The sequence below is a fragment of the Erythranthe guttata genome, chromosome 12 (assembly GCF_056151865.1).
Source record: "Erythranthe guttata isolate IM_541 chromosome 12, IM_541, whole genome shotgun sequence".
Lineage (NCBI taxonomy): Eukaryota > Viridiplantae > Streptophyta > Magnoliopsida > Lamiales > Phrymaceae > Erythranthe > Erythranthe guttata.
This window is the reverse complement of record NC_142544.1, coordinates 20,290,103-20,302,433: the sequence shown is the minus strand read 5'-3', so window position 1 is coordinate 20,302,433 and position 12,331 is coordinate 20,290,103. Positions and strand designations below refer to the sequence as shown.

At 36.0% G+C, this 12,331-nt stretch overlaps 3 protein-coding genes and 1 non-coding gene across 4 annotated transcripts; 1 reads left to right on the top strand and 3 right to left on the bottom strand.

The window, feature by feature from the left end:
- Positions 1 to 1,148: 1,148 nt before the first annotated feature.
- Positions 1,149 to 2,405, bottom strand: LOC105969994 (metallothionein-like protein type 2 B). The gene is made up of 3 exons (XM_012994766.2): positions 1,770 to 2,405; positions 1,604 to 1,684; positions 1,149 to 1,522 (listed from the first exon to the last, which is right to left on the bottom strand). Exons 1-3 carry the CDS (start codon positions 1,832 to 1,834, stop codon positions 1,429 to 1,431), a joined length of 240 nt encoding a protein of 79 aa, XP_012850220.1. The 5' UTR covers positions 1,835 to 2,405; the 3' UTR covers positions 1,149 to 1,428.
- A 173-nt stretch (positions 2,406 to 2,578) lies between these two features.
- Positions 2,579 to 2,651, bottom strand: TRNAK-CUU (transfer RNA lysine (anticodon CUU)). Its single transcript has one exon. It is a non-coding gene; the product is annotated as a tRNA-Lys (tRNA).
- Positions 2,652 to 2,699: 48 nt separating this feature from the next.
- Positions 2,700 to 5,942, bottom strand: DAU1 (TRM32-like protein (DUF3741)). The gene is made up of 4 exons (XM_088826799.1): positions 5,438 to 5,942; positions 5,241 to 5,344; positions 3,600 to 5,163; positions 2,700 to 3,529 (listed from the first exon to the last, which is right to left on the bottom strand). Exons 1-4 carry the CDS (start codon positions 5,619 to 5,621, stop codon positions 3,009 to 3,011), a joined length of 2,373 nt encoding a protein of 790 aa, XP_088682925.1. The 5' UTR covers positions 5,622 to 5,942; the 3' UTR covers positions 2,700 to 3,008.
- Positions 5,943 to 7,993: 2,051 nt separating this feature from the next.
- On the top strand, positions 7,994 to 11,031 carry LOC105970152 (putative protein phosphatase 2C 23). Its single transcript, XM_012994951.2, has 4 exons — positions 7,994 to 9,890; positions 10,014 to 10,127; positions 10,256 to 10,520; positions 10,617 to 11,031. Exons 1-4 carry the CDS (start codon positions 8,475 to 8,477, stop codon positions 10,730 to 10,732), a joined length of 1,911 nt encoding a protein of 636 aa, XP_012850405.2. The 5' UTR covers positions 7,994 to 8,474; the 3' UTR covers positions 10,733 to 11,031.
- Positions 11,032 to 12,331: the final 1,300 nt, after the last annotated feature.

Below are 12,331 nucleotides of genomic sequence, written 5' to 3'. Positions count from 1 at the left end.
GCTTTAGGTTTTAAAGAGTGGAGTGATTTATTTGGCTGTAAAGAAAGGAAAAATATTTATGTGTAACCTATGTTTAAATTAGATAAAATTCATTCACTAGATTGCAGTATTAGATTAACCTATGTTTAAATTTTCATTTCAATTAACCACACTCTCTGTATCTAATTAATGTTTGCTCAGCTGGGTTAACTAATTTACAACTTGAGTCAGACAATTTAATTAGTTAATTTTCTGAAATTGTTCTCAAAGTAAATTTAATTGGCTTATGAGACGTTACATGATGAAATATATAAAAATAACTATATATTAAACACACATATATATATATATATGAGTATGTGCGTCTTTATATGTAGATTAACGGTACAAAATCACTCAATGTATTTTACCGGGCGTAGCATCTACAAAACCAATTTAACTATAGCCGATAGTTGATATCGAAAATTCGACCAATAAAATAAAAAATTGGGCTTTTCTCCTTTTTGAATACATAGAGACTTTCAGGAATAATTTTCAGAGGCCCAAGTAATCATGGCCCACCTTCGTCTTAGAGCGGCCCAGTTAGAGCAACTCCAACCCTATTAAATTAATTATTAATTGAATTTTATGGATAATTTTATTTGTAACTATCGTATGTCGATTTGTAATTTTATGTGTCGGGCCGGCCGTGTTATAATTTCGCTAAAAATAGAACAACCGTACCAGGCAGTATCCACAATTGTAAAATTATTATGACACGATTCTTAAGTGAGACACCTAATAATAAAAAAAAAAAAAAAAAAAAAAAGCATTTTGTTTTCTATATAATACATGTCTTCTTTGGAAATCCACCCAAAAGCCCAAAACTCTAGCGGCGACGGCGAACCACGAACACGAACAATAAGGGCCAGCGGTTCTCCTATGTAATTTGTCGACTTAAAAATAATTTTTTGCAATTTATATATGTACCCTTATATTTTTATAATTTATAAATATACCCCTATATTTTTTATATTTACACGTATCCGTATCCTAGTTTTTTGAAAATACCGTATCACCGTGTTCATATCCGCATATCGACGTGTCCGTGCAGCATAGTTGAAATATGATGATTGGAAACAAAACAAAAATATAGAATAATGAGATAAATACTTAAAAACATCCGAATCAAAGAAGAAGGGGAGCTTCCATTAACTTGAATTAATAATACAACAGACTCCAACCACCAGCAGAGATGGTAACCCACCAGACACAGAACTTTTATTACAACGAGAGGGGGGCACAAATTAAATTAGAACCATCGTCATCGCGATGATGATGACGTCACATAAAATTAGGCCCCTTAATTACGACACGCACAAAGTTATTACTAAATAACATTAATAGTAAACACTAATTAATCACCCTTCTCCTTCTTCATCTCTGCTTAGCTTCAAAACCATGCCCTACTCACTTGCAATTGCATGGATTGCAGGTGCAGTTGTCACCGCACTTGCATCCATTCTCCGATCCGCCCTCAACAGACTCCGCTACCCCAAAATGTCTGCACATCATTTAAATCAAATTCATTAAATCCAATTCCAATTTTAAAAATTAATCAATTGAAAATAAAATTGATTCGTACGTCTGAGGGGCAACGCCGAGGACGGCGGTCACAGTGGGGGCGGTCGCCTCCGTGTAGCTCAAATCCGGGTACATCTTGCACCTTCACACACCAATTCATGTCAAAATAAATAATATTTTTTTTTTGCGAAAAATAAATAAATGATTGGGATGAATGAATTAATTACCCGGAGCAGCCATTGCCGCAACCGCAGCTAGATCCGCAACCACAGTTTCCACCACAGCAAGACATTTTCTTAAGGAAGAAGATTTCGAATTAATTTGGGGAAATATAATTTGATTAGAGAGAGTCGGAGAATGATTTAAGAGATGAACGATTACAAAGGATGCAGCCATGGCCTACATTTATAGCGGAATGAAGGGAGAGTGAGGTGGATATACACCGTACACGTGGCATGATCTAGTGGAGCACCTCGTAAGTCGGCCCATGCCTGTACCAAGCCATAACTCCAATCGACGTATTCCGTCGTGATCCGTTCACTGTATCCGTTGAAAAGAGAAAAGAAGAAAATTAATAATAATCTGGCATACTTTCTTAAATGTTTAATCAATCATTATCATCATCGGAAAATCAAAAGTGTATTATTTGAATTTTAATCAATATATTTACATTCAATTTCTATTGTTAATCAAACTGAATTATAATGTACGGAATTATTCTAGAGTTTCTTTTAAATTAAAATTTAGAAAGTTATCCATTCCTTTTTCGGAGCTTTAAATTATTTGAAATGACCGATCGAGATTAAAGGCACATAAAAAAGTGGGAAATAGAAATGAAGAAAGAATGGAGGTCTACTTTATTCAGAGCTCACTGAGTTTGAGGTGGGGTATGAATTAACTTCCTCCGTTTGATGTGGATGGAGAATCTCTTTTCATGGGCCCAATAATTGAGTTTTTTTTGGGCTTGGGCACATCTTTAAAAAAAATAAAAAAATAAATTTGTTGGAAAAAGAAAAAATAAAAAAATTCATATAAACGCCCACCATGGGGCTCGAACCCATGACCACAAGGTTAAGAGCCTTGCGCTCTACCAACTGAGCTAGACGGGCTTACTGACTACATCTCTGTTCTTATATTAAATAACGGACACTATGAAATGAATTACTATATGTAAATATATAGGCAAAATAATAGATGTACATACTAAAAGGCAAATACTACACCTGCAAGTCTGCAACTCATTCTTGCAAGGCTTTTGCCTCTCCACTTCAACTACACACTCTAATTAACCCAAGTGGCTAATTGTGATTAATTACATACTTCAATCTGTACACTACATACATCAAATTTATCAGAAACTGTCAAAAATCCAACACACTACTTTCCTAGTATATATATCATGCTGCAACTAACAACAATTGTCCTAGTAGTAATTACTACCAATTAATTAAGTTATAATTAAGTACTCAACTCCAAATAACCTCTTCAATAAGATCATCAAATATCAAATCCTCCAACTCAAGCCCCACACACTCACCATCCAACTGCAGATTCATCCAACCGTCGCGCCCATCCATTAAATCCCGACTCACCGCATCGTCTATCGCCTGATCGATCTCAGCCCTCAAACTCATCAGCCGCCGTATCTCCCCCCAAACCTCCTCCAGCACACGGTACCCCTTCGGCATCCGGTGCATGCGGGACCTACTAGTCAGCGGCCTCGGCCAATAGCAAAATGACCTCTCGTAAATATCCAACAACACCTCGTTGATTAAATCAAACAGTAGAAGATGATCGAAGTTCATTCCACCGCCTTCTTCGTAACCTTCCACTTCGTCGTACACCATAGGGTCCACGGGGTGCTCCGCGGAGTACCATTTCCCTAGAATCTCGTCCCTGCTGAATCCGGAAAGTTCTAAAATGTCCTTTACGTAGTTGAAGTCGGCTTTATTCCAAGTATCCACATGAAAAATGTCATGTTTTCCATCTGTCATAATAATTTTTTTTTAAATTAAAAAAAATTGTTTGCATGTAAAGAATAAAAATCAAGAATATACCTCGTGACTCGTACAAATCGAGCTCTTGGCAGATTATTTCATCCTCCTCGTTATAACTAAACGTATCATTTTCAGAAACATGATCCGATTTTAACGTCTGAAGATCGGAAGAAACGGGCAGAGGTTCGATATTGAGATCATGTGACGAAGCACTCTCCCACGTCTTCGAATCGGAATCGTCGAAAGTCTCGTCTAACAAGTTTTGTTGACTTGACTTTTGTTCACTAATGAGGCTGATATAATTCCCCATACTCGAATTTTCTGCGTGAACAGACACATCCGGCGTATGATAGCAACTAGAATCATCAATCTGAAGTGAAGAGTAAAATCTAAGATCCGGTAGCGAAAGAATCCTCGCCAGGCTGGCGGGTCGGGTCGGGATAGGCGAGAGGTTACTATTATCCGCTGTTCTAAACCTTAATCTATCCGAAACTTGGTCTTTCAATGTTTCTTTATTGTTCAAACTAATCTCGATTAACTTATTGTACCTGTCTAACGACTCGTTAAACGAGGATGTTCTTTTAAATGAAGACGTTCTTTTGCAATAATCGGAAGAACCTAATTGGTTGCTGCCACAGCTACCGTCTTCGTAACTACCGTAAGGAATTTTATGATGAACCGCATCCATTATAATACGATTCTTCTCCTTTTTCCGATCTCGAATAACGTGTTTCAGCTTCTCTCGGAGATTCTTGAATCGTTTTAGGACAACCTTATTATCGTGCCTTTTCTTCAGAGTGTTCTTGTCCGAAGTGGGAGAAGAAGGGTTTTCGGAAAGTTCCATCTCTCTCAAGAACTGCTCTGGATTACTATTCTTGGTCAATCTCAACGATTCGTAATGCTTCTTCGACTCTTCGGTCATTTCAATGCAGCTCTGCAGTTCATCGTCTTCCTCTTTTGTGTTTTCGGATTTCGTAATATCTTTTCTGGTCGAAGAGGAACCGGAAACTGGAAAAGAGACGGACTTGGTTAATCCGATCTTCGAATTGTTTGTCCGTCTGAAATGCAGCTGATGGGCTAATGAAGAAGTGGGGTCTTGTAATATTTTCAAGAAAACCTCTTTTCGCATGTTGAGCAAATCTAGGGCGTCCATAAAAAGCTTCGATTCTTGTAACGAGTCGTGTTTGCTTCTCGGCTCGACCGCGTAGATTAACTTGTCGGGAACGGGGGTTTGGTCTTTAATCGGCTGTCTAACCGCTTTATTGTTGACCTCATTTTGCTTCAAGTATTTAACATTAAGCATTGTGTCACAGTATTCACATGATCTGTTACTGTTTCCACCTTCTTGTGCTAATGATGCGGTTGAATGCACACTCTCGTATAAATCCTCGGCCGGATTATTATTATTATTTTTATTATTAGTATTAGTATTGGTATTATTAGTAATGTTATTATTACGAGGATGGGAAGATTCTAGATGATTTGATCTAATCGGGTAAGACGAACTTCTGCGATGTCGGCCCCTTCTTCGAGACATTTCTTCGGTGATCAAAGCTCTGATTCGAGATTTCATCGAGCTTTTCGGTGTTGTACGAGGAGGATCGACCGATTTTGTTCCAACCACCTGGTAGACATTTGATTTAATTCAAAAGATTTAATTATTGCTAAGATGAATAAATCGAGAGATAACCGAAAACATACGGCGGAATTTTCGACCGAAGAATCATTATTAATGTTTTCTTCCAATTCATGATGAGCAGCAGCCTCTGAGGCAGTGCTTGTGGTGGTGGGGCTACTTTCTTGATCTGCAAATAATTTCAAATTCAAATGGATTTACACACACACACTGACACACACACAAACAGAGAGGAAACAGGGGAAAATTGCAAAATGATTACCGGTAGTACTACGAGGATGTTTGGCGGGAGAAATATGGGGTTTACGAGGGAGTCGTTTCTTGACATTGTGCCACTTATTATGATGAAAATGATGAAGTATACCCCACATACAACCTGGACTATGATTCTTCAGAGATATCTCTGATTCTTGGTGGTTCAAATTCTTCCCCAATTTTTGAGACATTTTGTATTTATTATGCTTTCATAAACCAATTAATTATCAATAAACAAACCCTAATTCAAGAAGAATACATGTTTAGAGGAAGCAACAAACGTGAAATAGGATCGAAATCTGAAATTTAATACACAAGGAAAAAGAATATACATACACACGTTTGTGTGTACGCAAGACCTGTTGGTTGGATATCCATGTTATGCTCTGCGGCCATGGCTACCTACCTACGCATTCAATTTTTTAGAGAGAGAGAGAGAGAGAGAGAGAGAGAGAGAGAGAGAGATTTTTGTTAAGAATTTTCAGTCACCGTTATTTTTGGTTAGCAGTTATGTGTTTTTTCTATTTTGGCGCCTGTTCCGCCGGTTAACGGCCAACCGTACCAAACATTGTTTCTTTAATGGGCTTATAAATAATAAATAGCTGATGGGCCATTAAAGAACAAATTGATTTTTCAACCGGGCCGAGTTGGAGAAACGGGCCTTTGGGATAGTTACTTCAATAGCCCAGATAAAAAAAAAAAAAGGGAGTTGGTCAAAATGGGCATTAAACAGAGATCACATCTAAGTTGACTATCTAACATATTACATTTAGAAATGTAACCGAAAGTCAAATGTCCTCATTCAACATTTGAATTACTACTAACTAAATCAAAAATTGTTAAAAGTCAAATCACGCGCACGATTCATGCAATTTCCATTTTATTTGTTTGGTTAACGTTTTCCTATTTTATAAGTCGTATGTAGACTCTTCTCATGTATTCTAGCCGTGTGGCCTTTTAACAGGTATACAGCTGCCAAAACATAGACGCAACGCAAGTTGTTTTTTTTTTTTTTTTTTTTTTTTTTAATATAAAAGAAGAAAAAAAAGTTTGTAAATTTTATTTAATCTATGGCATTTTTTATATCTTTTTTATCCCTATATGCATAAATAGAAGAATCTATTACGATTTTACACATTTAATATGGGATAAGTCAGAATTTATAGCATCTATATCTCCCCCTAATAAAATTAAATAAAATTGTACACTTTTCAACCAATAAAGGGAATGGGATGAGCCTCGATTTCTTATTGCAATTTTACAGGGCAGCCCCCTGAGGTTAGGTCAAATTGCAAAAACTCCAATTGTTTTGGTAATTACAACTACCCTTCAATTATATATTTTCTTATGAAAAAATTCCTCATTCAGTTGATAAAATTTAATATTGTAAGGGTCAACGTGTATGACACTACATAATTGAGAATGATGATTGTAAGTACTTAAATATAAGGGTTTTTTTTCGTAATTTCACCTTAACTTAAGAGGTGGCCATAATTTATCTGTAATATAAGGCTAATTTATAAAATAAAAAAAAGACAATTATTAAATTAGTGGATTATTAATAGTTTTTCTTGTGGCTAATCTATATGTAGTTGAGGTGAAAAGAAAGACTAGAAACACAACAATTAAAATAAAGAAGATTGTGCTCTTACTTTATGCTATTTCTTACTCACATCAAAACAAAGTGGTTAGCACATAGTGTCACTAATCATAGAAAAAGGATATATTGAGTTCAAAAGTTTTAAATAAAAATGTATAATTAATTATGGATGTTTGTTTATGTAAACCCTTCCACTTCCAATCCTCTAATAGCCAAACTTTATATTGTCAATTATATATTATGTATATATAAATTGGAGAGTAAACAACAAAACCATCTCAAGTCATAATCAATGTGATTATATAATATATGGTGGTGTATGATTATTAGCCTATTTTTAATATAAAAAAAGAAATATTCTATACTACATGCGCTAGTATAATCGTAAACTTTAATCGTACATATTCATAATAAAATTGATGAATTCTATAATAATAGAAAAAGCAATGTCAACTATTACCTTATCGCACCATGAGGTTCTTCCGTTTTTCTTTATAATATGGTTTTTATAAATACTATTATTGCAAATTATATTTTGGTTTGTTATTAAGAAAAAAATAGTTACTTTGTAATAAATATAAATATATTTTGAGAATATTACAAATAGCACCCATAAATAGGTCAAATCTCAATAGTAGTGCACATAACTTTTATGTAATACTATATCAATATATGATGTGAATGATGGTATGCAATAGAGGCAAACACACACAATCAAATCAATGAAACTATAATGTTTATTATATATAAATTCAAAATAAAAGGGGCATTTTAGTCATGATGGCATCCGAATCACCATTCCACCATAGGAGGGGGTGACGATTGCAATTTGCAATAACACAAATTCACAAGTGGAGCCTTTTGACTTTTTTATTTTCCAATTAACTTCATTTCTTTTAATTAAATCTCTCCCTAAATAAAATATCAACTATTTATTTATATATATATAAATATATTCCACATATTCCTATAGTAATATATTGCAACTCCATTCTCTTCAAACCCCACACGCATAAGAAAAAGGGAAAATGAAGGAACATATACATACATACATTACATACACACTCGATTTAACTATTTGATATTTGTTATTAGTCAACGCCCTCAGCCCACCAAATACCAATAGAGCATCGAATGCTAAACAAAAACTTAAATTTAATCTCAACCTTCCCACCCCCCTTCAAAAGTCAACTCTCTCTCTCTCTCTCTCTCTCTCTCTCTCTCTTCTTTCTCTCTCTGCATTTATCTTCTCCTCATCTGTCCTCTTCTCTCTTCTCCATCTCCAATATCAAATCATAAATTTCAATCCCAACCAATTTTCAACCTCTCTCTCTCTCTCTCTCTCTCTCTCTCTCTCTCTCTCTCTCCATCTCCCCTGGAGCAAACAAAAAAGAAAAAAGGGAAAAAAAATTGAGTCTTTGCTTTGGATTTCTGGGGAGAAAAAATGGGAAACGGAATCGGAAAGCTGAGTATATGCTTCGCCGGAGACGCCGGAGAGATTTCCAGGCGAAGAAACGACGTCGCAGTGTGCTCATCGGACCCTCTAGACGAGGGATTGGGCCACTCCTTCTGCTACATACCGCAAGACCCACTCCACAAAACCCAATCCCTCGACGATTCCTCCGCCGCCGCCGCCGCCCCACAGAATCCGGCGCCGTTCCGGACAATATCCGGCGCCTCCATCTCCGCCAACAACTTCACCCCTCTTTCAACAAACCCCTTTCCGTACAACACCTCCGCCCCACTCGATAAGGCTTCCGCTTTCGAAAGCTCGAATTTTTTCTCCTCAATCCCACTCCAACCAATCCCAAGAAACTCTTTCTCCACAGTGAAATCCGGCCCGATCCTCAGAAGTTCGGTTCCAGGATCCGGCCCGATAGAGCGCGGGTTCCTATCCGGCCCGATCGAACGTAGCTTCATTTCGGGCCCGTTGGAGAACCAGTTCGACCATTTGCAGAGGTACAGGCCTAAATCCAAGAAACGTGCTCTAATCAAGAATTTGAAAAGGGTGATGTCGAAATCTTTCTGGGGTTTTTCGAAAGAGTCGAGGAGTATCGAGAACGAGCAGCAAAACAACGTCGTTTTGGCTAGTGTGAGCAACAGTGGCAATAGCAGCACAATTACCAGCAACACTTTGAGCAGCGATATGAGCTTAATCGACGAGAACGACGACGTCGGCAACGAATCTTTCGGTAGTCAAAACGTGCAGTGGGCACAGGGGAAAGCAGGCGAAGATCGAGTCCATGTAGTGATATCCGAAGAACACGGATGGGTTTTCGTCGGGATTTACGACGGATTCAACGGTCCCGATGCAACCGATTTTCTCTTGAACAATCTTTACTCGAATGTCTACAAAGAGCTCAAAGGGTTGTTGTGGTGCGAAAAGAGCGAATCTTGCGAGAACACGGTTAACAGCTCATCGTTTATGTCCAAGAGTTTGGATTGTAAAGAAAGGGTTGAATTGGACAGGAAATTGAGGGAGAAATTGAGCAACATGGATTGTAATAACAATACGACTGCGACGATCAATCACTTGGGAGTATTGAAAGCGTTATCCGAAGCGTTGAGAAAAACGGAAGCTTCGTATTTGGAGATAGCTGATATGATGTTAATGGAGAATCCCGAGCTGGCTTTGATGGGATCTTGTGTATTGGGTATGGTGATGAAGGGGGATGATGTTTATTTAATGAATGTCGGTGATAGTCGCGCAGTTTTGGCTCATAATAAATTGGATAACGATTCGCAGTTTGGGAAGGTGAAGAACGATGACGAAGAATTGCTGTACGGTTATGAATACGAAAACGTGCATCATTTGAGTTCTTGCCAGCTCACTATGGATCATAGTACATCTGTCAAAGAGGTAATTAAAGAAGAAAAAAAACATTGTTTTACGGTTTTCGATTCGATTATCCCATTGTATTGTAGCTTCCTCTGTTTTCCTCTGTTTTAATGTTTATTTTGTTGTAATAATATTTTTTTATAGGAAGTAAGAAGGATTAAAAATGCGCATTTAGACGATGCGGCTGCGGTAATAAACGATAGGGTTAAAGGTTCGTTGAAAGTGACGAGGGCTTTTGGTGCCGGTTATCTCAAACAGGTAATTGAGTGTTTTTCGTATACGAATATTTTAGTTGTGATTTATAACGAATATGGAGATTTTTTTTCTTTCCGAATTGATGAATGGCATTTTTTAATCTGTAATTTTCTTTTTAATTTCTCTTGCAGCCGAAATGGAACAATGCGCTTCTGGAGGTGTTCAGAATCGATTACGTCGGAAACTCGCCGTATATTACGTGTTCGCCATCACTTTGCCACCACAAATTAGACCCAAACGACAAATTCTTGATACTGTCATCAGATGGGCTGTATCAGTACTTCACAAATCAGGAAGCTGTTTCGGAAGTTGAAGTATTCATCTCGACTTTCCCCGAAGGAGATCCAGCTCAGCATCTCGTCGAAGAAGTTCTTTTCCGCGCCGCCAAAAAAGCCGGTACGCAGAAAATATATACATATATACTAATTAATAAAACATAGAATTGATCAATTTAATTTAAATCTAATAATAGCAATGTGAATAATTGTGTAGGTATGGATTTTCATGAACTGCTAGACATCCCACAAGGGGACCGAAGGAGGTACCATGACGATGTCTCGATTATCATTATTTCTTTCGAAGGAAGGATATGGCGTTCTTCCGTGTAATAACTATTAGCTTTTTAGGAAGAGATCAATCGAAATATAGGCGAAAATACACACAAAGTTTTTATTTATTTATTATTATTACTATTATTATACTTGTAGAATGAAAAAAAACTAGATTAAGTTTTTAAAGAGTCATGGCGTATGATAGCAAACTGTGTGTGATATTATTACCAGTTGTCGAGGATTGTAAATACCGATAAACCCCGCTCAATCAAGTTCTTCTTGCATGCCCTTCCTGGGAATTTTGTATCTTCCGATGAATTTTAAATATACAGACCAGCCGGTCGAATTCTTTCGTTCGTTTTTTTTTTCTTTTCAATTTTGTTCTGTCATCTATTTCCTTGTTTTTTAATATTTCTTTGTTCAGTTTTTTTTTTTTTTTTAAATTGAGATAGACATTGTCAAATGTCAACGTTATTAGCAACAACCCTTTTTTAAGTTCATATTCAATATTTTTTTTCATTTAAAATGGACATTGTCAACGCTGTTCTTGGTTGGCTGGAGATAGTCAACAAATAATCTGTCATTTTTTTAATATATAATAATTATTATTAAATATCCATTAACAACAGAAATTAAGCAGAACTCCAACTAGAATTATTCAAGTAATTAATAAACCTACAAGTGGATTTCAGACAATATGAATTGTTGAGAGCATCGGCGTGTTTCTTACAGTGATACAACTTGCAACTGTATCAAGTACTACTAACTCCACATCCACCTGCCTTTATTTATTTATTTTATTTATTATATTTTTAAATTATTATTATTACTTTTAATATGAATGGTGTATTGAATTATGAACGATATACTTTTTACTATATATCAAATATCAATAAGTCAGACGTTCTAGACTTAAATATTTTGGCACATCACATGCTAATCGAGTTGAAGATATAATAACATATATGTATATTTATTTTATGAATAATAATATTTTGTTTGACTAACAATTTGCACAACTTAAATCTAATAAATAATTATTCAAAGGGTCTAAAATTAAAATAAAAAAAAAAAAAAAAAAAGAAAAAGGCAGCCTATAATTAATAATCAATAATCAATAATCAATAATCAGTAATGAATAATGCAAATAGTGGAAAGTAAACAACAATCAGATAGTTGACCAACACTAGCAGACAAAAAGATTGCATTTGCATGAGCCTTTCCATTCATTTGGTTCAAATGATTTAGTTGGAAGATGATGCATATAGAAACTGGGGTAGGTTTCTAATTAATGTAATAACACCCCTAAATAAAATAAATAAATAAATATAAATTAGGTATGTGAACAAGAAGTCAAAGGTACAATGCAACTTTAAAAAATGTTTGGGACAATAGCTTGTGGTTTTGGTAACTCTGACATCTCGTGACATTATATTAAATTAAATTTAATGTTTGAAGCCAAAGTTTGGTAACTAAAAACTTAGGAGTGTCACAATCAATTGTTGGAATCAGTAAAGTGATGGTGATTGCTCTTTTTTCACCGCCACCTAAAACACCTAATCCATTATTTTTTTTTTGTGGCCCTCTCTTTTTAATTCTCAACACTCGACCCAACCAATCTAAATTTGGGTTCCCCTATTTTAGGAAAGTTGTTGA

Coding starts and splice junctions, on each gene's coding strand:
- LOC105970152 (XM_012994951.2), top strand. CDS start 8,475: ATGGGAAACGGAATCGGAAAGCTGAGTATATGCTTCGCCGGAGACGCC. Junction 9,891..10,013: donor ATAGTACATCTGTCAAAGAG/GTAATTAAAGAA, acceptor ATTTTTTTATAG/GAAGTAAGAAGGATTAAAAA. Junction 10,128..10,255: donor GTGCCGGTTATCTCAAACAG/GTAATTGAGTGT, acceptor TTTCTCTTGCAG/CCGAAATGGAACAATGCGCT.
- LOC105969994 (XM_012994766.2), bottom strand. CDS start 1,834: ATGTCTTGCTGTGGTGGAAACTGTGGTTGCGGATCTAGCTGCGGTTGC. Junction 1,685..1,769: donor TGCGGCAATGGCTGCTCCGG/GTAATTAATTCA, acceptor TGGTGTGTGAAG/GTGCAAGATGTACCCGGATT. Junction 1,523..1,603: donor CTCGGCGTTGCCCCTCAGAC/GTACGAATCAAT, acceptor AATGATGTGCAG/ACATTTTGGGGTAGCGGAGT.
- DAU1 (XM_088826799.1), bottom strand. CDS start 5,621: ATGTCTCAAAAATTGGGGAAGAATTTGAACCACCAAGAATCAGAGATA. Junction 5,345..5,437: donor ACATCCTCGTAGTACTACCG/GTAATCATTTTG, acceptor AATTATTTGCAG/ATCAAGAAAGTAGCCCCACC. Junction 3,530..3,599: donor CGATTTGTACGAGTCACGAG/GTATATTCTTGA, acceptor TTATTATGACAG/ATGGAAAACATGACATTTTT.